The 24,770-nt window shown below is 33.3% G+C and overlaps 3 protein-coding genes across 7 annotated transcripts; 2 read left to right on the top strand and 1 right to left on the bottom strand.

Annotated features, from left to right (window-relative positions):
* The first annotated feature begins 3,139 nt into the window (after positions 1-3,139).
* LOC120194421 (endonuclease V-like) lies at positions 3,140-9,101 on the top strand. 4 transcript variants are annotated; one of them, XM_039196736.1, is made up of 8 exons: positions 3,140-3,396; positions 3,474-3,738; positions 5,904-5,966; positions 6,068-6,107; positions 6,185-6,471; positions 6,946-7,074; positions 8,498-8,592; positions 8,688-9,100. In XM_039196736.1, the coding sequence occupies exons 1-5, from the start codon at positions 3,326-3,328 to the stop codon at positions 6,274-6,276; spliced, it is 531 nt and encodes a 176-aa protein (XP_039052667.1). In that variant the 5' UTR covers positions 3,140-3,325; the 3' UTR covers positions 6,277-6,471; positions 6,946-7,074; positions 8,498-8,592; positions 8,688-9,100. The 4 variants fall into 4 exon arrangements, with proteins under 4 accessions (XP_039052667.1, XP_039052662.1, XP_039052664.1 ...); XM_039196731.1 differs by having other exon boundaries at positions 8,522-8,592; positions 8,688-9,098; XM_039196733.1 differs by having other exon boundaries at positions 8,503-9,101.
* A 24-nt stretch (positions 9,102-9,125) lies between these two features.
* On the bottom strand, positions 9,126-13,196 carry LOC120194419. 2 transcript variants are annotated; one of them, XM_039196730.1, is made up of 8 exons: positions 13,085-13,196; positions 12,702-12,983; positions 12,464-12,572; positions 11,962-12,007; positions 11,375-11,460; positions 10,272-10,330; positions 9,788-9,911; positions 9,126-9,362 (listed from the first exon to the last, which is right to left on the bottom strand). In XM_039196730.1, exons 1-7 carry the CDS (start codon positions 13,162-13,164, stop codon positions 9,809-9,811), a joined length of 765 nt encoding a protein of 254 aa, XP_039052661.1. In that variant the 5' UTR covers positions 13,165-13,196; the 3' UTR covers positions 9,126-9,362; positions 9,788-9,808. The 2 variants fall into 2 exon arrangements, with proteins under 2 accessions (XP_039052661.1, XP_039052660.1); XM_039196729.1 differs by lacking the exon at positions 9,126-9,362 and adding an exon at positions 9,364-9,605.
* A 994-nt stretch (positions 13,197-14,190) lies between these two features.
* Positions 14,191-17,252, top strand: LOC120194034 (proteasome subunit beta type-6-like). Its single transcript, XM_039196432.1, has 8 exons — positions 14,191-14,345; positions 14,431-14,507; positions 14,651-14,706; positions 15,126-15,198; positions 15,743-15,854; positions 16,402-16,475; positions 16,611-16,685; positions 16,785-17,252. The coding sequence occupies exons 1-8, from the start codon at positions 14,237-14,239 to the stop codon at positions 16,914-16,916; spliced, it is 708 nt and encodes a 235-aa protein (XP_039052363.1). The 5' UTR covers positions 14,191-14,236; the 3' UTR covers positions 16,917-17,252.
* Positions 17,253-24,770: the final 7,518 nt, after the last annotated feature.

The raw sequence follows: 24,770 nt of genomic DNA, 5'->3' as shown, positions 1-24,770 counted from the left end.
CATTACAAACTAAACAAGTCTATCGATGTCTGCATCTTGAATGTGTTCCACAGGGCGGTGGTTGTCTATTCTAATGTAGGTTTCTTCGTATAACTTGCTCTTCCTCCTCATTCTCATCATCATCTTCTTCATCATCATCGTCGTCATCATCAGTAGCGGCTACATTTTTTTTATGAGGGATGGATGACGATGTAACACCTCCATAGAATAAGGACCCTTGAGGTGTATAACTAACCATCCCACCGCTCATAGAGAAATGTGAAAACTGTGAAAATATCGACATCAAAGACAATGATCCATACTGAGCCAGAGGTGTATGTGTTTGTGGTGAAGCACTACCCACCAAATAAGCAGCATATGAAGCCCACACTTGATACATAGGCATGGCAGTATAATGTCCGACAAGAGGTGTCATAAAACCTTACGATGGCTTATGAAATGGTTGCGGTGTCATCTGAATCGGTTGTTATGTCATCTGAAACGACGGCGGTGCCAACTGAACTGGCGGTGTACCAATGTATATTGGTGGGTTGGGTATGTAAACCGGTGTAGATTTTGCATGCTGTGATGGTTGCTATCGGGCAGTTGAGGACGAACTGGAAGCGTCTGCTCTCCGTCCACGAGTCGGGAAACGATGATGATGTGACGGTGGACGTTTTTCTCGGCGCCAATGAATGCTCATGCCTCATGCTTCCTCGTAAAACATGAATGAATTCTTGAACTTGTTGAATCACTGATAATAGTTAACCGCAATCGAATAATGATCCACATAAATCAACTTCCTAGGGGGAATGCATCCACGTCGATCCTCTTATATTATTATCCACTCTCTGTTCTTTATCAGCCAGTTGATATTCTTTTTGTCCCGTCTATCGATGTTATGCAGATGATCGATAGTCCTAGGAACTTCAGGAATATATTGTACGAAGCCAAATTGGTAGAGAACGAGATCAGCAGGATGTCACTCGATAATAACATAACATATCAGAGGGACCACCATCATCCATACATCTGATAAGCCAATCAAGTGAGGTGACATGCACAACCTCATTTCTTTAGTAGATTAAGGAGATCATTCAAAATAAAACAAATATATATAATCCTTATAAATAAAATATTCTAATTATATAACGATAATTAAAGGTAAATAATAAAATTTAAATGCATACCTATGAACTAGCATTAAGATAAACGAGTAGCTGAATTTCTTCCAATTCGTCTGGTATATCATGATGATCTTTAATTCTAAATGACCACCTATTCGATGTAAAAATATATATTTCATTATATACTCACAAAAAATTATTTATATATGAACTCAGTATTGAAATTACCTCAACAATAACAAGAAGATCAACATGTTATTCACTACTGAACATAAAAAAAGACATGTGATACCACACCCAAGATTGGAGAAGAATAAGACATTTGTCGATAGCATTTTTTATAATCAGTTGTCCGACATATTTTTTTATACAGAGATGCCAAAACTGCTAATCCCCAACTGAGTGAGCCGGCAATGTAAAAATCATCGAGTGGACGCAACCACATACAATGAACTTGGTTACGAGATTTGTCGGGCATCAAGATTCCTCCTATGAGTTGTAATATGTAAGCTCGAGCAAATCTTTTAGCATGTTCCTTAGAACAATCTTCACTCAAGTTTTTAAAATTTGTAGCCAACCATGTTAACGGTATTCGACCACCGTTAAAAGTAGACGGAATACCTCCAAGATACTCCTCGCACAAAGAATGACAATCACCATCCACCACACCAGAAATAACATCCACATCTACTGGAAACCTCAAATGTATAGAAATATCCTCCAGCGTAATAGTGCACTCCTCACATGAAAGATAGATTGTGTGTGTCTCTGGTCTCCACCTCTTAATCAGTGCAGAAATAAAGGGAAGTTCAAGGTTACATTGTCCTTTATATCTCACTATGTAACCGAATCCAACATCTGCTAAATATGGCCAGACACGATTCGATATCTCTAACTTAACATTATGAATAAATGGATCTAATAAACGGTCATTCCCCTAATTAAATAAATAGTATATAAATCAAAATCTAAACTAATACTAAAATAAATAAATAAATAAAACATTCACAATAATTAAAAAAACACAATTTATTTTTTTTATCGTATCGGCAAAATGATGGGAGATATGATTTCCATCTAAATGCACTAACCATCTTTCCATTTTATAACTGCAAAAAGAAATAAAAAAAATTAGTACGATAAAATATAATAAAATAATAAACTATTAAATGATTATAATATAATAATGAAAGTTTTACCTTATAAAAATAATAATAGAACTTACATAAAGTTCACTAAAATGATTGATAAAAGGAAGACGAGAAAAATTTTGGTGTGGTTTTGGGGTTGTATGATGGCGTATTTATATGTGGATGGGAAGAGAGACGGATGAAATTAAAGGGGAAAGGATAGTTGGACGGTAGTAAAGGAGAATCGAAGGCGCGCCTGAAGATTTGCGCTTTACCCTAGTGGCGTCATGTCGGACGAAATGCACACTTGATGATCCGCGCCTTCCATCCACGTGTGCAATGCACGTTTGGTCAACCACACTTTACTGCCAAAAGGTGTTAGATCAAAAATATTTGGAGAAATGATGTCTAACGGGTAAATAACATATATTTGTGTGATTTTTGGGTAAAAATACCTAGGTAAAAAATTTTCTTTATTTTTTTTCTTAATATAAAAAATATATTTAAACTATATCTAAAATTAATTTTTAGTATATAATATTTTTTTGTTACACTTTTAGATACTCATCATTAAAAAATCGTTAAATAACAAATATCATATTTATATTTTTTTATTTTTTAAAAAATAAAAGATTATTTAAAAATATTTTTAAAAAGATCTTAAAGTAATATGTGTCATTTAATAAATTTTTTTAATAATAAACACTTAAAATATAACGATAAACTTTAAACATTTAATTTTAACGAGAAAATTTTTAAATATCAAAAAAGTTAATTTTAAATATAATTTAGAAATTTATTCTTATATTAAGTTAAAGACTCCATCATCAATCAACGCGCGTGTCGTTCCTTCGCCTTTCTTTTCTTTTCTTTCCCTTTCCTTTCCCACCCCCCTTTTAGTCTTTCTCCTCCCGAAGCTTTTACAATTTTTCTCGCGATTTTTCTTTTAAATTTCGAGGCAATTTTTGAGGCGTGAAAAATTAAAGCATAAGAAGACATTTCTATTTTCCATAAAGAAATGGAAGAAACTGCTAAGATCAGTAAGCAATTCTGATCTGAAGTTTTGAATAACGGTAGTGGAGGTAGAAAATGGAAGAGATAAACGAGACAGAGGGAGCACGAGAAGGTCCCTGTTTGGCTGAATCGGGCAAACGGACGGAGTATGTAATTGTAAATTGTAACTGTGTTGATTGGATTTGGGTAACCGTGTAAAATAGAGGAGTTGTTGAAATGACAGGATTCAAGATACGTTGAAGAAGAGAGTCATTACGGTGGATGATTTCCCATGGAGATTGCCCTCTCCACAGTCACAGACAGAGCAGCAGCAGCACCTCAAGTACGTAGGAGGAGTGGACGTCAGCTTCTCCAAGGAAGATCCATCTATGGCATGTGGGAGTTTGGTGGTTTTGGACCTCCTTAATGATCTACGCCTCGTTTATCAGGAATATACCTGCGACAGAATTGACATTCCTTATGTCCCAGGCTTCCTTGCCTTCCGTGAGGTAACATCTTTGATTTTCATTCGCGGCTTTGGGGTTTTTTTTTGTCATCGTATAAATCGCTTTACTCATGAACTTCACAATACTTATTTAAGAATTTATGTCTTGTTATTATTTTTATTTTTATCTATCTATTAACAGAGAAAACTGCTATTGGTATTTACATCCTGTACAATGCTAGTTACTTATGCAATCAACAAATCAATTAGTGTTGATTACTGTGCCTGATAATCTATCATTTACGACATTTACGATTATACTAGCTATTGCTTGTTATTCCCGATGCTGTCATGAAGTCTTCTATTCCTCGGAGCATTCCGAGCCAATCTAAATGTAGAAGTACTAAATAATAGCTTTCATTGTGATGCTCCTCACCACCTAATATAGCTCTTCCTTCCATGAACTAACTCTGCAGATTCCATAAGTGGAGAGGATTATCCCACCATATCTGCTTTGAGTTCAAAGTCCCTGGTATTCCAGGGTAATTGCTTGCCTCATCCTACTCTTAGTGAGCAAAACATCCATTATAGCTAGCCAAGAGATAAATGAGTGTGTGGGAATTTGAAAATGACTTTACCTATGTCAGCCCACCTTGTCTTTCTTATGCCTTAACTCATGCCAAATAGTTGCTGCTTTAGGCTGGCCCCAAATGTCATCCTTACAATGCCAATTCCATCTTCTTGTTGCTATATGAATCTAATTGCCAGGCTCCTTAATTCAATAGCTTAGTTCATCCCAGCCATACCTCTGTGAACAAGGCAGATACACGACATTCCTGCCTTCTGAACACATTCTTCCATCCAAGCAACTCAAAGTGACCTACCTTGGGTGAGCACCATCCAGAGATTTCTCATATGCTTTCCAACTGTACAAGTCTTTTAGACCCAATCCACCTTCTCCTTAGTATAATCAATGGCATGCCAACTATCTCTGCCCCTTTATGCACATCCTTCATTTTTTTTTCATGAGAAAGCACTGCTTAGTTGTGACTTTGGTTGGTAGCAACAGGTTTTTACTCCAAAGTTCAGATATTGAAATGAACAGACTGAATAAAATGCTGAGAACCTGCAACGGATAGGTGTTTGATTGCTCAACTCTTGACCCTTTTTCGTATTTTGTCCACCAGAGGAGCACAATCTGTCCCTAAGTTTCGTAGTGCAGTCTTATACCTAGGTTTGTTATAGGTAGAGTTCCAAGCTTGAACCTAATCTTTGTAGCTATGTCCCGAAACATCTCATCACTTGTCCTTGCAATATATATCTTCACTTTTGGAACAATTGAACTAGAAACCTGAACTCACATGGAAAACTTCCAATAAGATGGTTACGGCTTCAACAAATTCACTCGTCTATTTGTTGAAGCTTAACAACTCTTCAATGAAGCACAAATGTTTGAGCCTCATTTTCTCATACTTAGGATTATAAGGAATTATGCAGTTACTTGATTCAAAAGGCAGGATAGCACATTCAGAGCCATGACAAACAAATATGGAGAGATTGGTCCCGTTGTCTAACCATCCTACAAACCCTCCATTAACTGCCATAGAGAACTTGGGTGTAGCAAGGAATCTACTTATCCTGCAATAAATATGTCAGAGAAACAAAGGACATTGGTTCAAACTATTCCTCCAGTTTAGAATAATGATTTCTGTTCTTGACGTTGCACCATCTGGATGGTTTTGATACACTTAATACTATCTGCAATTGGGCTAATTTTGATTTTTGTTTTGACACATGCCACTAGGGTTAAGTGAGGCTTTGGAATGTACAGGAGACCAACTATTTGTTAAATTTTGCTTAGTTTTGTTTTCTGAAAATCTAAGTTTGGAATACATGTTTTTATTGAATATTAAATTAATCCAATTTCATTTTCATATCATCATTGATTATCTTGGGCCAACTATTTTGTAGCATGTTACAAATTGGATAATTTTTTGAAAAGGTGAGTATTTGGCTATTTGAAAATTGGAAATAAATATGCTCTGAGAGGCTATTTGTCTATTTTGGATGATATATCTAAAAGAATCCCCATTGTATATACCTCCATAATATCACACACAATATCTTTGAGCCTCCCTGGTTCTCTTGTCGTGGGACTCATTATTGACCAAGTCTTCTTTCACTCTTTCAACTATTTAACTCAGCCCATTTAACCTTTTCTTTTTCAAGGCTCCCATTCTTGTACATCTCTTGGAGAAGATGAAAAATGATGCAAGTCCTTTCTATCCTCAGGTCTCTCCTCTGTATTTCAGATTGAAAATTTTAGTTTTTTCATTATTCATTATTGTTCATCATCTCCTTTTTGTTGTCTAATTCGTGGATGAATTCTGCAGGTACTTATGGTGGATGGTAATGGATTACTTCACCCTCGAGGCAAGTTAGTCTTTTACTCTATTTGGTGCCTTTATCAGTTATCATCTCTTTTGTACGTTGAGTTTTTCCTTGTCCAGGTTTTGGTTTGGTCTCTCATGTAGGTGTTATTGCTGATATTCCGACCATTGGTATTGGAAAGAATATGAGTTTGCATCTACTATTGATTTAAATACTATTATATCTTATTCGTGATTTTAATGAACAAACATTCATATATACAAATAAACAATATACATATGTCCACTGCCAATATATTTTATCCTTTTCAGCTGCATCATGTTGATGGTCTTACTCAATCTGGGGTAAGAAAACAGAGCCAAAGGCATTATTACTTTAAGGCAACTCAGGATTCATCTGGGGGGCGGTAAGAAGTTAAGCAGGGTTGTTTTGTTTTTTCTTGGTATTCCTATCCGTAGCATGAGCAGATATAATATTTTCTTGCAAAGTCACTGGGTTGCATATCCTTAAAAGTAAATAAGTTGTAAGCCGTAATCATTCATTTAGTATACCTTGAGAGTTTTTATTTAATTCCATGTGCTATCTAGCACATCTACTAGCATATAGGTGTACCTTCTGATTTATTTAATGCTGCAGTCTATAATTCTTATTCAACTTTGAGATGCTTCCACTTTTTTGCAGCATGTTAAAGATACTTGTAATTTTTTTCTTTAACCTGTAGAATGTTGAAATATAACAGATATCAGTATGTTGCAATGCTAAGTCGCTTGTTTTTTCGTTCCTTTTCTTAAGTTCAGGGAGTAGAGAATTGAAATATGGACGTACAAAAGTTAGCTTTATGGTCCCAAATTTTTACCGTACTTTTTTCTTTTATTAATAGGCAATGCGATCAAATCGAGGTTCACTAAAGCCTGTATTTGTTTCAATTGGTCATAGAGTATCACTTGAAACTGCAATCAATATTGTAAATATGACATTCAAATTTCGTGTGCCGGAGCCCATCAGGCAGGTAATTCTGAGTTTGTTGTTTTCTGGTAAAATTATGAATTTGTTCTTGGGAAAATTAGCATGCCTGGTAAAATGGTTTCAAGTGAACCAAGATGTATCTGAATAAGAAATTTTGCAATATTAAACTCCTCTCAGTATTTTGATATAGTTTTGCTAGTCTCTGGGATCAATTATTTAGATAAGAAACTTAGAAGCTGTTTGTTTACTTCAGAATGATTAAGCGCTGAATGATTCAAATGTTGAATGATTCAAATGCTGAATGATTCAAATGCTGAATGATTCAGAGGCTCTGTATGAATTAGCTCTGAATATGACATGCTGTTTGATAATGACTCTGAATTATTCAGAATGTACTTCTATGCTAAATCATTCAGCACTGTTTTGCTGAATCATTCAACACTGAATCATTCAGAGGTGAGAAATAAACAGTCTGAATGTTGAGCGATTCAACATTCAGTGTTGAATGGTTCCATTCAGAGCTAAACAAACAGCCCCTTAACCTTTATTATTATTATTAGGCTTAATGTGAAATTAAATGTTCAAACTATACCTAAAGTTAACTTTAGGTGCTAAAGAATTTTTCGTTAAAAATAAGAGTAACATTTTCAACTTTGCACTTTCAGGTGTTTGGACCGTAATGGTTGTTAAAATATCGTTATCAGTATATATTTTTTTTAAAGTTTAAAAAGAAAATATTGTTTAAAAATAGAAGGAAAAAAAACCTAAACCCCCCGTGCCTCCCCCCAGCGGCAATTTCCCTTCCCCTCTTCGTTTTTGGCTCTTAACCCCGCGTATGAACACCGACAAGTAGATTTCTCAATCCAGCTGGGATTTTGCAATTTGAGTTTTGATTTTTAGGGATTTGAGATTTTGATTTAGGGATTTGGGTATTAAAATTTAGGGGTTTTGACAGCAACTTTAGGGATAGAAGGTGTTTCGACAGATGGGGTTTTGGCCAGCGACGTTGTACCAATCGACGGCGTTGGTGGAGGGCGGTAAAGTTGAGGGGAATTGAAATTAGATATTTTGAACATTTAGTTTTTTTTTTGTAATTTGATAAAATTTTGGGTTTTTAAAAAATATATAATTTTAAGTTTTTAATTTAAATAAAAAAATTAAAATCTTATAAAAGTGACACATGTCACTTAACGGTCAAATTTAACGGTGGTTATAATCTAAACACCTAAAAGTATAACGTTAGAAGCGTTAGGTATCTATTTTTAACGAAAAATTCTTTATGCACCTAAAATTTTAGGTATAATTTGGACACTTATTTTCACATTAAATCTTATTATTATTATTATTATTATTATTATTATTATTATATTATTATTATTATTATTATTATTATTATTATTATTATTATTACAACTACTACGGAGCGTCTTTTTATTTGTTTGTAAATGTGGTACGAAATACTCAAGACTAGACTTGCATTCGCTATGTAGGCTGATATAAGATCAAGAGAGCATCTTCGAAATCTCAAATTGAAATGTCCAAGTGATGCAATTGCTAAATGGTAGGTTATTCTATAAACTTGGTTTTCTTTTTCTTGCTTTTTCCTCAATTACGAGAGCCTGCAGACTAAGGCTGTGCCGGCTTTTTCTGAAATAGATGTGAAGGTTCGTTCTAAAGTATTTGGCTAATGTGGAAAGCATCTGGTATCAGTACTGAGGGCAACACCGTTAAGCATGAGTGACACTTCCTCTGCTGTACTACCGGCTTTTTGTTATATTTCCGTAGCAGTTTCATGCGTCAAGAATGGAGAAACCATCACACTATTGATTTCAGATGTAGCTGGCTGCCTGTCCTTGACCGCTAACAGCATGCAAGAGGCGGTAACAGTCGGCAATTTTTGATTGTGTTTCCTTTCGAGACTGTTATCGTGTTGTGGTTGATGTTTATCAAATTGTTTGTAAAACAAAAACGGTCCAGAGTATTGAATGATCCGGCTTTCAAATGAATTTAACCAGATAAAGCTTAGTTTGTACTTTGACGTGCTACCCTATGGATACAGAGATGCCATATCAGTTTGTATGTGCGGGTTCTTTCTTCTTTTGGATCATTATATGATGATTCCAACTACAAACAAGATTATGTATACATAATACATTCATACTATGTTGGCTCTTGAATGACGGATAATTTTGCTGCTAATAATATTAGTTAATGAAGGCTGCCGGAGTAAATACTATTGTACCCCCGTCCTCATCTATAGAATGTCCGAATCTTTGGTGTTGGTGCCCTATCTACATGCAAATTTTCAGCATCTTCATGAACTCAAAAATTCTGATCCACAACAACAAATTGACTCATTCAAGGAATTGAATACAAATCACGAAAGGCTACAAACTACCAGTAGCGAGGCCAAACTCTCCTAAAAACAACATTCCTATCACAATACAACTCATATAAACAAGTACGAAGTTCAAAGATTTGATTGAGTTGGTATACATAAACCCAAGCCCGTATGAAAAAGCTTCTAGCTGGGTCTAATTATGTTCTATCCCTTACCTGCCTTCATCAGTTCGCCTGTATCAATTATCAATAAGGATACGACATCTAATAAAAACAATACCTTTATTAAGATAAGTGAATGCTATTACTAGAAATAGCAGACTAACATATTTCATTACATCACGTCTATTATCATGAGACTAAACCGAGAAGAACACTAAGGAAATAAATTAACGGGTGCAAGGGGGAAGGTTTACCTGCCAATATGAACAAATAATCTAATTTATCAGCTGCTTTTGAAGTTGAACCCACTTCTTGTAGTCTTCCACTAGTTGCTGAAGAAGCAAAGGAACAAGTCTATCCAGTAGAGCTTGCATCATTCTGTATGATAACAATTGCATTCTATGATATTACATGGAAATATTGGCGAGTAAAAAAAATGAAAATCCCTCCTACACTAATTGCAGTTTATCTTAATAAGCAACCCGAGGTACGGGATTAAGTTTCTGTGCAACTACGCGATGCAACTTAATCAAGCCTACTAATCATTCTTCAATATAAATACATATTAAATGAAGATACTAATTGAAATAATAACATAAATAGAGAGGCTCCTTTAATCTCTTGCAAGCCTTCTTAGACAAATTCTTTGAAGCTATAAAATGTGCATATGGATAGAGAATAGGATACATATACTTAACCCAAGCATCTGTGTGCCGCAATTAAACAAAGCATACTTACACATTTCCTGGACCCTCAACAGCTGAAATTGGCAGCAAAATAAATGGTCGCGTGTAAACCTGTTTACAAAGTCAGCATCATTACAGTGTTGTCAGTGTGAAAGAAAGGACAACCACCTAAGCAGCAACAAAGATGAAATAATTAAAGAAACTAGCATGCTTAAAACAGGAATACAATCATATTATCACGCTGATATTCTAAAACAATATGACTCCAATCAAGATTCTAGAGAAGTAAAATATAAACCTAGTCATATGAGCCTTATTCCCGATGAAGCTTGACATATGAGCTAAATCTAGAATCTTGAAATTCAAAAACCTGACAGAACTGCTAGTTGAGACGCTTGATGGGCTATTTGATGATGTTTGCTTCCTCTATGGTTGAGAAGCCAGAACTAGACTCTAGATTCTAGACCAAACTTTTCATTCCGGCAAACTGATTAAAAGTATGATTGCTAGGGAGATTGAAATTTCTTAATGTATCAATAACTAAAATTTCGGTGAACAGAATACATCCACCAAGATTTGTAGCAAGGCTGCTTATTTTTTAAATAGTTCATTTAGTCCTCCCTTGTTGACTGCTGCTCAGTTAAAAAGTAGAACCAAACCCCTGCAACAGTTAGACTAGCCTTGGTAGGAGTCAAAAGTGGGAGGATCCAAAGGGGCTACCGAAAGACATGGAAGAGGCTTTTTACTCATGCTATGTAGAAGAGAAGATTCATAATGATTGCCATCATCTCCACACTACCAAAACTTAGGCTGTGATTGGTTTCATAAAACAAAGGCCATTTTTGTTTTCGTTTTCTGAATCGAGCCTTTATCTTCCAAAGTAAGGTATCTCCTCCCCTAACTTCCCTTTCTTCCCCCTTTCCTCCTCCAAAAAAAAAAATAGACTTTGACTTTATTAAAGATTCAGTGACATCTGAAGCCAATTTCAGAGTTACTTGGTAAATTTAAAATTTAGTGATTCTAGATTTTTTGATATATATATGGATATTCTGGACATATGGACAACCCAAAAAAACAGTGATTTGTCACAGGGCAGAATTAAAAATTTAACTTCCAGGTGACTACCATGAGCTATCAAGCCAATAAGATAACAACCTCAAGACTTAGGTTCAACTTCACATCAACCTCTAAAACTGGTTCAGAAATATTTGTGTCCCAAGTAATATGATTTGTCATGGTAGCTGCAAAATTGAAAGCAACATCAATAGTTATAAAATCGTACCAATTACTCACTATACATAACATAACATGCATTCTTAAATAGCTGCAAAGAAACACCTTCCTAGGCCCTCCATCTTAATTCTTTTATCAAGGATACAACTGAATGAAGTCTTGCCTACATATATAACCCATAACCAATGCGCAAGGCTCTTGCTATAAGCAGGGTCAGGGGTAGGTCCCAATGTATGCAGCCTTCCCCTGTTCACAGAGGTTGTTTCCAGGGTTTGAAACCGTAAGCTAGCAGATAGCAAGTAGACACTTGACTATCGCACCAGGGATGACCTTCAGAATCTTGTCTATTGTAACAAAAAAACTTGTAGCCATATATTTTAAGTTTGAAATTATTCGTTTTCAAAAAATAGGATTAGCACCATTAAATAAGCATTCCATAAAACAAAATCTATCACTCTAAATAAAAGCAAATCTACACCGGCTCAGAGGTTTACAAAGGTCATAAGTACCTGAAAAATGCTCATTTTGACGTTCCAAAACTTCTGACCCCTTGAACTGCATACAGTGTTATCAGCAAGTACATAAATACAATTTTCACCAGTCATCAAAAAGAATAAGTTAGATACTTATCAAACCTTTCATTTTCTGGATTCAGTGAAAAGAGACTGTCATTCTCATTATAATCATAAACTAAGTTCCAACAAGCACAACAGCAGAACTTGGCATTTTGGCATTGATGTTAAGTATTAATGTGTAGTCTATCTTGTGAGCAACTAGAAATCAGCACGATAGAGATAAGATGTTTTCCCATGGAGTGATTTTTTTATAAATTAATCTGTTTAAATTTTGGGAAATTTTCACTTTTGCACTAGACGTTTCCATAACCTCGACCTTGACAGTTCTGAAAATGCTAAATGAGTTCTTTGTGCATATCTTTTCTTTTTCCGTTTCCTCCTTTCTGTAACCAAACTTTTTACCCCAGCTTAAATGTAGGATCGAAGATCAGCTCACCTTGCAAGAAAATAACTCAACAGTGCAGTCTTCTTCTGTGGGGATCACTCGTAAGTCAAGTACAGGAGTTGCTTCAAAGTTGAAGAGCGCAAGTTTTGGAAGTGTGCACCTGGAAAGCAAGGGGATGGGATCATGGAACAGTAAAAGAATAGTTGAGCAGGAAGAAAATAAATTTTTTTAATGGCAAAGAAATACGAGCAGTGAGCAGTATGAGATAAGGCAGGGAAAGGCAACTAACCTGTACGCATTGGTGTCGAGAAACTCAAATTTTTCCAAGGCTCTAGTGTTTAATATAGCTTGAATCCCAGATGGGTGGCTTAAAAATTGACTGATATGGTAAGGCTGGCCGCCACTGACATTGCCCTCGGGAGTGTCATCGTAAACCGGAAGCTTAACTCTTTGGGTCCTTGAGGCAGACAAATTCGCTCGCTTTGCATCAGAGGAGGCCACAATACCATTATTGGCTCTATAAGGGTGTAGTCTGAGTTTGATGGAAAGAGGGAGAGTAGCCTTCCTGGGACTATTAATATGGAGAGATCAATTCAGGCAGGAATTTGAAGTTCAATTAAAGAAATAAACTTTATTTACAGAAGAATATGATGAAGAAATCTCAATATAAACCTGATGCTGCTGCTGCTCAATTGTGGAGATAGAAAGCTCCATCTCCATCCATTGCTGCTCGCAGTTGCTACTGTCTTCATACTTGAGTAGTATTTATCCGGCCCTAAGCTCCAGATGGTTCTTTTTATTTATTTATTTATTTATTTATTTATTTATTTCTCTTTGAGAGTTGAGACAAATGAGACTTGAGCCACACATCCAAAACAACGACGCGTTTCCCCTTATTTTCGGTTGGGAAGACAGTTAATTGTCCTCTCACGAGCACTTCTGGACCATGACCCGGCAAATATATCTTTGATACCCTAATCCGACCCGATCCATTCGGTGACCAACTTTTCTAGTTGAATTTTACTACCATGGGTCAATTACCATGGCTTCGCATGGCGGCTGAAATGAAATTTTCTAATGTTGTTGTTCTTGTTGGGAGTCATTCTTTTAATGTGATTCATCGATTATAAAATCATACCATTGATTAATTTATTCATTGACGAAACCACAATTTAATGAGAGTAGATACGTGTTCACCTTTAAATTTTAATTTTTTTATTAATTAATTATTTATTGATGATGTCTATCGTAAGAGTTTTTGTAACCGTCCTTAAATCTGAGTTTTTTTCGATTAGTTATTTATTTTACGGACATTGTCTGTCTTAAAATTTTATTTGTAGTTATATCATTTAAAAATTACATATTATTAATATGTGTCCACCCTAAAAAAAAAAATTTAAATCCGCTACCAACATCAGTTCTATTTAGTTGAAACAAAGTGTGTATTAATTTCATCCACATATTATTGTTCGTTATGTTCGTCGAGAAGTTAACCGAATATTTCATGCCTTAATCAATTTTATTTTCTTTCAGATAATGTTGTTTCTAATTATATTGCTTTTATAATTGCTCTTGATACTAATTTCTATTAATGAAATTACGGTTTAATTTTAAAAAAAATGCTTAAATTTACATTATTTAAAATTGTTTGAAGTAAGAGTTTCATGATATAATTATTAAAAATGATTGATTAACCGGACTCCGGTTCAACAATATAAAGAAATGAAAACAGAAAGAAAACTTGAGAAACAAGCCCGTACGGTCCGGTCAGGTTACTTGTATATACTCTCTCTCGCTCTCTCTGCGTCTCGCGATACTGCCAAAATGGATCTGAATATGGACTCGAACGCCCCTCACTCAATGGGCACGACCATCATCGGAGTCACCTATAACGGCGGTGTCGTCCTGGGCGCCGACTCTCGTACCAGCACTGGTATTCTATTTCTCCGTCTTTTACTCTTATTATTAGATATTTGAATTTCTAAATAATGCACCTATCTTTTTATTTGGTTGGTTAGGGATGTATGTTGCTAACCGAGCATCTGACAAAATTACACAGCTCACTGATAACGTCTACGTTTGCCGCTCTGGATCCGTAATACTTACTTTTACTTAACTCTTCTTTCCTCGTGATATATTACTCTTTTGTTTAGGATTTTTGCCCTCCATAAAGGGGGGAAAAAGAAAGAACGTTTGGATATTTTAGATATGATGAGTTAAACGACTGTCATGTTACAGGCTGCTGATTCTCAGGTTGTTTCCGACTATGTCCGCTACTTCCTTCACCAACATACGTCAGTTCTTTCTTATACATTCTCTAATTATTTGCTTTTCTTTTATCTCTTCTTTTTAAATTTTAATTAATTTTGCTACTTTGCCTTCCTATTGAAGTTTTATTCCCATTTGAAACTTTTGGGACATCCTTTATGGTATTAATACTTGGCTTGAATGCTAAAATTTCAAGAGGCTGTTAAAGGTTTTGTTCATCCATGAATGTGCTCATATATTCTACTCCTCCACCTGATTGCAGTTCATAAACCTATTTCTCGCCTCATCCCTACCTACAAAATGTTTTAGCTTATTTGTGTTAAGTTTAAGTCATCACTGATTATTGGGTTATTATTCTTTCTTCACATTTCTCATTACTATTCATGATTGTTTTCAAATTTCTACTATGAGTGATTGTTTAATAGCTTTTCCCCTGCATGAACAGGATTCAGCTTGGGCAACCTGCAACTGTAAAAGTTGCTGCAAACCTTATCAGGCTACTATCCTACAATAACAAGGTTTGAGCTTACAAATTAGAAATTTTACTTGGCTACTTTTTTGTTTGTCAACCTTTTCCCATCCTATTATTCCTCCTTTTTTTTAAGGTGTGCATGGTAAATTTAGTGCATCTTTACACATCCCCTCCCTATTGGACAAATTTTATGTATTACTCGATACCAATGTAGTCAAGGGGGCAAGCACTCTAGGGCCCTAGGCATTAGGAGTCCTTTTCCTTTGTTGCTAGAGGTGCATAGAAAGAGCTTTCACACGAGTAATATGAGGAACACGTATATAATTGAATATATAAAATATATGTATAAGAAAAGAGACAACAGCTGTGGTGCCCAAAGAGGAGAAGAAAGGGTAGAAACAGAGAAAATAAAAGAGTAGAAAGCTTCGTAACAATTTTTTGAAGGTAAAACTGCCAACCTTGAATTGTCCCTAAAACTCTGTTGAGGATGGAAGTTGGTCTATATTCTCTCAAAACATTATGCATTTGACTTTTCAGCTTCCTTTGTTCATATCTATGTGGTTGACCCACTTTTATTATATTTTGAGTAGAACATGCTTGAGACTGGCCTTATTGTTGGCGGATGGGATAAGTATGAGGGTGGTAAAATATTTGGAATTCCTCTTGGTGGAACACTGATCGAGCAGCCTTTTGCTATTGGAGGTATGATACTCTCTTCATCTTTTAACTTAAGCATCCTCTCCTTCTATTAGGAAGTCAAGCTTGATCCCTGTTTACCTGTTTTGGTTTTACAGTCATTAAATTACATGTATTCAATTTTATGCATAGTTGGCATTTGTATGGTCTTTTTCTTTTGGCTAAGGTTCACCTAGCTACTTATTGGCATATTGCTAAGACTGAATTTCACTATTTCCTTAGTTCAGCCTGAGGAATTGGAGCTGGAGGAGGTTCAATGCAGTCATTATAACCTTGAGAATTTTTGGCTAAATATACTCATTCCCTTGTAATCAAGAGTCGGTTGTAAAATTTGTAAAGTCTTCTCCGTATTTACTTAACTAATTACCAATGAAATAAGATTAACCTTTTTTCTCCCCTCTAGTTATTGGTTTTCAAAGTTGTACATCACCTAGTTCCTAAAATGAACCTAAATTATTGGGAGTTTGGTTAAGAAACAATGGGTGCCATTAGCAAGCGGTGCACTACTTCTGCTGAAAAATAGTTATGATTTGGATTGACCTTCTTTGTGCAGGATCTGGCTCCAGTTACTTGTATGGGTTTTTTGATCAGGCATGGAAGGAAGGAATGACGAAGGATGAAGCCGAGGTACATTTTGTTTTAGTCAGACTTGACAAATGTTTTCTAATTCTTTTAACAGCTTCGTGGATATTTTATAAAAATACTTATTGGTTGGTCCACCATTAACTTCATTATGAATTGTTTTATACAAATTCAATGTAGCAATTAGTGGTTAAGGCAGTTTCCCTTGCCATTGCTCGTGATGGTGCTAGTGGGGGTGTTGTTCGCACTGTGGTGGTAAGATATTTTTGCACTTCTAAACGAATGGTTCTTGCATGTGTAATGTGAATTCTGTGTGCAGATCTGATCTGACCTTGTTTTTGTGTTGCGTTGCAGATCAATTCTGAAGGAGTGACAAGGAACTTTTACCCTGGTGACAAACTGCAGTTGTGGCATGAGGAATTGGAACCCCAGAATTCGTTGCTGGATATTCTTAATTCTCCTACCCCCGAACCCATGAACATTTGATCAAGGCCAAGGGAACTAGCCATTTAGGTACTTTTCCGCTGCAGCACTACATTTGTTCTCACTTCTGACTATGAGTGACATTCAGTTTCGTTTTAAAGGGCACTAAAAACATATTTGTTAATGATTTAAGCTTGGATGTTGGGGATTCCTCTGCCATCCTCAATTTAGCTGCTGAACTAATAGTTAGATGGAATGGCTGCGATGCTGATGCCGCTCTCTATTAAAATAGACCTGGTTATCCCTATAGCCCCCAGAGCATTGGTGTGTCAAGTGTTTTTTATAATAATAAAAAAAAACTCCTAAATAGGCTTTGTTTAGTCTTGATTTTGATCAAAACGCTTCTACCTCAACCATTTAATAGAGAATTTCATATTCATTTCCTTGGAAGCTAATCTGTTCGTTACAAAAGCCAGTTAAATGGACTGTTTTGGGTTGGAGTTATTTGGAATAGATCCAATAAGCGGCTTAAAATAGATCTTAAATACAAGTCAAGGACCATTAATAGGATATATATTATAGAAGTGTGCATATAAATTTATAAAAAAAATTGTTCAAATAGGTCTTGTTTCAATTTGTTAATTTTAATTTTATAAACAAATGGAATTATTTATTAAGATTTAATTTGTTGATGGTGGGCCAATTTTCATAATCTTCTTTTCCATGAATTCAAGCGTCGTGTAGATATGTTTTGATGAAACGTTGAACGCATTTTGTGTTCTAATTTCTATCCACCGATAAAATGGTTAACTTTTTCTCCATTGAGTGATAAAATATTAATGATAAATGAATTGTTATTATTCATTGAGGTTTTAGGTTCGAGCAACAGGAATATTAGGGTGTGAGCGTTCAATGTCAAGTGGTTTAAAAGAGTGTAAATTTTCTTGAGTTTATGGGTTTGAACATTTGTATTTGTAGAGTCTATATGTTGTTAATAATTAAGAAAGATAATGAATAGATATTATCTTATAATCCTTTCATAATATTAAAAAAATATTTTCTCCATTATTTTTGTTCATTATCATCGAATATAAGTTTCATAATTATTTACAAGTTTATTTTTACATTTAAAAATGATAATCAATATATTAAATATTAACAGATAAAATATAATGGACTAAGCCGCTTTCTTCCCGCTCCTCTCTCTTCCTTTTTTTCTTTATAACTGTGTCAATTTTATTGATCAATCTAACTTTTTCTTCTTTAATTTTGTTTAACCAGCGGCACCAGTTTTGATAGTGGTTGTCGCCCGCCAGTTATATTTTTTTTAGTTTTTTTTAATAAGAATAATTATGTCTTTGTGACATGTTCTCTGCCTTTATTACAAGTTTATCTCTGTCTTTATGACAAGTTTATCTCTGTCTTTGTGGCATTTTTCTCTGCCTTTGGTAGCTTACGATTTTTTGTCGTTTTTTAGTTTATCTTTTTTCACATTGTTTGATTTGACATTGCCACGACTGATCAAGATGACACTTATTTTTTATCCTGCTGATATTCCCTGCTTTGGACTCTCAGATTGATTTGGATATGCGTTTTGCGCTCGTGGATAGTTTTCTCACGTCATTTGACTCTTATTTGTGATTTGTTTGTGGTCTTTCAGTAGTTTCGTCCCCTTTTGCGGTTCGTTTGTCGATGCAGTCAGATTTGTTTATATCTTTGTTTTGTTCGAGCATTGGTTAGGTTTTTTAACCTTTTCCTTTTATGGTCCTTTTGTGATCTAGGTAGCTAGTTTGTGTTAATGGTTATAGGAAAATGTCCTAATTATAATTTAGTTTACATTATACTCGTAAATTTTCATTATAATTATGGATATATTCTATGTAAAAATCCAAATTTTTCTAGTTACCAAGATGTAAAATTTGAAAGTTTAGTGACCAAAGTATAAAGTTTAGAAAATTTAGAGACCAAAATGGTAATCTTCCAATATTTTAGGGACCAAAAATGTAATTTTCAAAAGTTAGGCGTTTTATCCCATAACAACTCCAAGAATGAAATTTTTGTAGGAATTAGATTTTTTATCCGAAATTTATATTAAAAGCTATAAAGTGTCAAAGTTTGGTAACAATTCGGTAAATTGGATCGAATAGAAATTTTGAGAGAATTTGAATGATATTAAATTAAACTTTAGAAATATTATTTTTACATTTTAAAATGATGGGAAATAATATGGACCATTGGATTTGAGAATTTATTTCCATGTTCAATTTGGACAGTTGGATGAAAGTGACAAGATTGAAATTCTTGGAAAGTTGCACGGATAAATTTGTCAAGGGTATAATATTTTGTTCGTCTTTAACTTTGGAAGATGATAATCAACATGTGGCTTTGTATGGATGTAAATATCAAGTTTCATTAATGGTAAAATTGTCATTTCTTAATTAAATAAATTTTAAATTCATTTAAGCTTAGTAAATGACAATTTAACATAAAATTAACTATATATTTCATGAAAATAAGGTCTTATTCAACCTCCATTTTGTGCTCCTCATAACTTAGGTAAGAGAAATTTTATTTTTCATTTTTTAGCAATTTCCTTTGGATTTTGGATCGAACTGTGAAATAGAAATTTGTTCTATTCGAAGAGCTCTATCTTTGGTACCATTATTTCACGCTAATCTTGCATGAATGTTAAGTTCCCAAATTTTAGGTTTTATGTTCATGTTAGGGTTTTATGAATTGATGATGGATTTTGAGGTTGTTAAGGCTGTAGAATTATTTCCAATCTTGTTTGATGATCAAAATCACCTAGGAATGCTATATCGATTTTTAGCCTAAACCCTAATTTAGGGGAATCTTATGCTTTGATGAAATTGAGTTAGGGTTTGATTGTAGAGGTTTTAAAATGCTGAATGTTGATTTCATGCTTGAATCAATTAAAATCAAGTGAAAATCATGGAAATCTACCCCTTAATATTCGGCCTAAGCATTTGGTAGTGAGAAAAATTATGGACAATTATGTATGGGTTGGAAATGATGTAAGATTGACTCTACAAGCCTTAGAAAATTTTTTGGACCTTTTGTAATTTTGTGAAAGTCGAAGGACTATTTGGAAATTTTGAAAATTTATGGGGTTTATGTGTAATTATTCAATACATTAAGTACTATGCTGGAAATTAATGTTAGAGTGATGAATTTGGTGTTAGAATGTGAAATTTGACTATTTTGTGAAGTTATCAAAGTTTGAGTAATAAATGGCAAATATTGAGAAACTTAGTGGCTTAAGTGGAAATAATGGAATTCTTGAAGTATTGGTTGTAAATTAGATGTTGGAAATTTAATTAAGTTGTTTAAGACTTGAATTGAAGTAAAAGGGGAAATGACTATTTAGAATAAAATGGAAAAGTTGAGATGAATTCTAAAATAATTCATAATTAGTAGTTAAAGTGGAAAGTGAAAATACTATGTGAAGTTTTGATGAAATTAGGAAGGGGAATTGAATGGTCAACTTGAAGTGTTAAGGTCGACATAGATTTCATGACATGGAACTAATATCGAAAGATTTTTAGAAATTTATTTTCTAGTATGTGCTCATGTTTGTAAGATTCTAACATGTGACTCGAATTATTTATGTTGTGTCAATGATGCTCATTTATATTGTGTGCTTGAATTCAAGATCAAACAACATTAAAACTAAGGAGAAGCTTAAGGATGAAACGTGAATTACTAAGGAAGGTTTACAAGCTAAGGACACCATGTGAGTACATATTTAATTTGTATTTATGATATCTTGCAAACATTGGCTTGAGATAAACCAGTAACAAAGTTACTATGGTAAGAAGTGACTCCTAAATGTTATAAAATTGTGTGATTCATGCATATATGTTCATTTGGTATGCTAATAAAATTAGTGAATAAGCTGAAAATATAAGTTAGTAAAATCTGCCCAGATTTGTGTTCTGAACAGTAAATTTAGAAAATCACCATAAATTTTATATAAATGATTAGGGGATGATTTTTATGCCTTTGGATTCATATATCAGTCTAGTTTTGTTGAGAACAAATGGATATTGATTTCAACAAATATACATAAAGATATGAATTTTTAATCGAGGATAAGTAAGAAAATAAGGCAGCAAATTCTGCTAAAAAAAAGCTTCTGCAAGTCAATTTTGAAAATTCACTATAAATTGTACAAGACGAGCTAGAAGGATTACCTTATGTGGTTATATTTTTATTCAAGTCTAGTTTCCAGTGGTATAAACGGAACAATTTTTAAGTGTGTAGATTAGTACAAAATAATATTTATTTGAAGGTAGTGCAAATTGCCATAATATAAAATAAAATTTAGAATGTGATAAACTATGTATGTTATGATACTCTAATGATATATGTTATCTTAGATCGTTTGAAATGAGTTAATGTTATTACATTGGCATGATAAATTATGATATTTATTATACAAGGAAATACAATATTTATATTTTTAAAAGAGAAAGTAATAATAAGTAGGTGCATTTATTTATTTAATCATTCTGATCACGGACGACTTGTGATAAGTCAGTCTCATATTATTTTAAAGTATATTTTTATTTTTATTATGGATTATTCCCATGACATTTCTATAAAGTTTTATGAATGATTTAGGGTATGAACTACCCATCATGTTATTATATGAAAGGTTGAGTATGTTAAGATATTGATATATTTGATAATTCTATAACATATAATAATTAATATAAAAGTTCATTGTATGTTGCATTGAGAGTCGTATGTACAATTGGTATGACATGAGGTGGAGTGATTATGATTATGATATGGTACATTTGTGTACAATATGTATAGCACCGCTGATGCAAGTGATATGATTGCACATGGAGTGCATAGTTTGATTTTGATGATAGCACTGAAGTGTTTATTGCGCACACTCGTCTGACTCAAGTACCTTGTATTCTCATAAATATGCATTAGGCTATGAACTTGAAAATAAGCTATGAATCTGAAATTAAGTTATGAATCTGAAATAAGTTATGAGTCCGGACACAAGTTCTAAATCTGAGAATGAGTTCTAAAATGTGAAAGTGCAAATTATGAAAATGAAATGTGAAAGTGAATATGAAAGTGAAAGATGAAAATGAGATATGAAAGTTTTGTATTGTATATGAATGAAAAATAATATGATATAACTATTATGTATGATATTATTTATCATGACCTTGATATGACTATTATATATAATATTGTTTATCATGGTTTTGATAAAATCATGAGATAATGATTTTAAGGTCTTTGAAGAGGAAAAAATGGCTTGACTAAATCGGTTTTGGATATTTAGTGATTTTATTAGAATTTAATTTAATGTTTTAAATTGTTATGATATTATTAAAGTTTTACATAAGCGAGTATGTTGTTAAACTGTTTGATATTTATATCAATTTAATTTGTTTAAAATGTCTCCTTAATGTATACTTAGCTTGTGTCTTGTTTCTACAGGGGCGTGGAGTGGGACTGTCGAGATTGGTGTAGGGAAAAGTGTCTGCTGGTTGGGGGAGTGGGCTGCTACCCTAGGGGTTAGGGTAGACTCGAGTCGAGTCAAATTCGGGGCTCCAGGTTTGGGTTCTAACTAGTTTGATTTGGGCCCGAGGCCCGGTTGGATTTTTGGATCTCGATTTTTTTTGGGTTTTATTTGTAAAAATATTGGGGCTCACAACACGCTTTTCTTTTGTTTTCTTTTTTTTAATTCACTCGTCAATTAATTAAATAGATCCCACACAAGACCAAACCAAAGCGACAGAGATTGACCACGTCATCAGCTCAATTTCAAAGACGACGACCACTCGTTTGTCGTAGCGTTCAAACCGATCACAGCAAGGAATCTCAGAAAAGGCTATAAGCCGTTGGATTAGAAATGGCGGAATCCGATCCAAGCCGTTAAGTCGGTTCAACGGCGTGCCAGACTATTACTTTTATAGTTTCCCTCCCCGTGCCTCACCTCAAAACTCATCAATTTGCTAGGAAATTCAAACTCATTTAACAAAATTCTCGACTTCTTTTGCTACAAGTCCTCGTCTATTTTCTCCTTTGGTGTAAACGTTAAGGTTGTTCAACGGGGCGCCTAATATGACTTTTCTCGTTACTCTTCCCACCAAGCATCACCTCTGACCTCACCATTCATCTATTGCTTTGGAAACTTTTTTTTTTAACTTTTACTTTGGTATAAAAAAATCAAATATATATTTCCACACAATATATTCTTTTATTCAATTCACACTATATATTCTTTGAGTACTATAAATCCATATTGAACTTCAATAATTTATTTCTTTTAATACTAATTCTCTTTAAAAATTAGATAAAACTAAAATGATTAATATATATATATATTTAATGGCGTGCGTATCGTATTTAATGAAATGTTTCTATACCTTGGTAATAATTAAAATAAATATATTCCAATTTATATTAAAAATATGGGTAAACTATACCAGTGATCACCCAACTATAACCCCTTTTCATTTTGACCATCATTTTTAATTATTGTCAATCAGACCACCTAAATATTTAAATGCATTCAATCAGGCCATTAGCTACGGAAGTGATAACGTAACGGTTAATAGAATTGATATAATTTACATTTAGTCTTTATTACTTACGCAATTTATTAAATTAGTTATAATTTTAATTTAATTAAATATATTTAATTCTCCAATCATATAGTTACATGTGTTACTGCTTTACATGATATTTTTTTATTTTAATTTATTTAATATAATATTTTTTTGGACCAACGAAATGATGAGATGTATCACAATTTAGTTAAGGGAAAACAACTTATAAAGATAAGTATGGAGGGAATCAAACGATCGTCCTGGGGCTAGAGAGATTTTAAGCGTGCAAATACCACTGAACCAACACGTCATTTATGACATGGTTTGCACAATCATCCATATGACCTTTATTTGAGATCATTACCAGAAAAATAAAGAAATAAATTAGTTATTCATGGACTTGAATCTAAACAAAGTATATGATTAGGCTATATAAGATCAAAAATAAATTAAAGATTTTTATTTTTAAATTAAATTAATATTTTATTTTTCATTATTATAATTAAATTATTTGATTTTTTAAATTTGTGTTGAAAAATATTTTTCAAGCACACTTTGTATCTTATAGTTATAAAGTTATAAAATAAACACACCATATGATAACGAATAAATGCTAAAATATTTTTAAAATATATTTTTTAAAATTTTAACTTTTACTTTTAAAGTAAATAAATTGATATAAAACGTACTTTTTTCCTTTAAATATTGTCGTTTAACATTTTTATAATTTCAATTTTGAATAAGTAATGATGAATAAGTTAATTTGATTAAAATTTGAAGATAATTGTTTTATACATTATATTTGGATATTTTTTCATTCAAAAAAATAATAATCAAACCTTAAAATTTTATGATAAATTGATATGTGTTTTATATAAAGAAGAAGTAATCAATTTAATTTTAAAATTTTATTTTTAATATTGTATGTATTTTATCCATATTTGAAGTAATGAATAAATTTTACTTCAATGATGTTGGTATTGACTAATCATATAGTTTGCTTAGGTTCAAGTCTGTGAATAATTAATTTTCTTTCTTTATTTTTCTGGTAATAACAAAAATATATTTATATAGGTAATTGTACTAGTAATTGACAATATTAGTGTCTGTATTTTTGGTATTAGTTCACTCAGCTATTCTCCAACTTCAAGACGCAGGTTCGAATCCCTTATTCCTCATTTCTTGTATTTTGTTTTTCCTTAATTAGATTGTGACACATATCACAATTTGGTTGGATGAAATAAATTAAAATTATAAAAAAACTCCTATAAGTATTGGCACATGTAACTATATGATAAAAAATAAATATATT

This window comes from Hibiscus syriacus, unplaced genomic scaffold, assembly GCF_006381635.1.
Source record: "Hibiscus syriacus cultivar Baekdansim isolate YM2019G1 unplaced genomic scaffold, ASM638163v2 tig00116997_pilon, whole genome shotgun sequence".
NCBI lineage: Eukaryota > Viridiplantae > Streptophyta > Magnoliopsida > Malvales > Malvaceae > Hibiscus > Hibiscus syriacus.
Note: the sequence above shows the minus strand (reverse complement) of the source record. Positions and strands in the feature narration are given on the sequence as shown.

Coding starts and splice junctions, on each gene's coding strand:
- LOC120194419 (XM_039196730.1), bottom strand. CDS start 13,164: ATGAAGACAGTAGCAACTGCGAGCAGCAATGGATGGAGATGGAGCTTT. Junction 12,008..12,463: donor TTGAGTTATTTTCTTGCAAG/GTGAGCTGATCT, acceptor CACTGTATGCAG/TTCAAGGGGTCAGAAGTTTT. Junction 11,461..11,961: donor TCAAAATGAGCATTTTTCAG/GTACTTATGACC, acceptor TCAATTTTGCAG/CTACCATGACAAATCATATT.
- LOC120194034 (XM_039196432.1), top strand. CDS start 14,237: ATGGATCTGAATATGGACTCGAACGCCCCTCACTCAATGGGCACGACC. Junction 14,707..15,125: donor TACTTCCTTCACCAACATAC/GTCAGTTCTTTC, acceptor CTGCATGAACAG/GATTCAGCTTGGGCAACCTG. Junction 15,855..16,401: donor GCAGCCTTTTGCTATTGGAG/GTATGATACTCT, acceptor TTCTTTGTGCAG/GATCTGGCTCCAGTTACTTG.
- LOC120194421 (XM_039196733.1), top strand. CDS start 3,326: ATGGAAGAGATAAACGAGACAGAGGGAGCACGAGAAGGTCCCTGTTTG. Junction 3,739..5,903: donor GCTTCCTTGCCTTCCGTGAG/GTAACATCTTTG, acceptor TTCTTTTTCAAG/GCTCCCATTCTTGTACATCT. Junction 5,967..6,067: donor CAAGTCCTTTCTATCCTCAG/GTCTCTCCTCTG, acceptor TGAATTCTGCAG/GTACTTATGGTGGATGGTAA.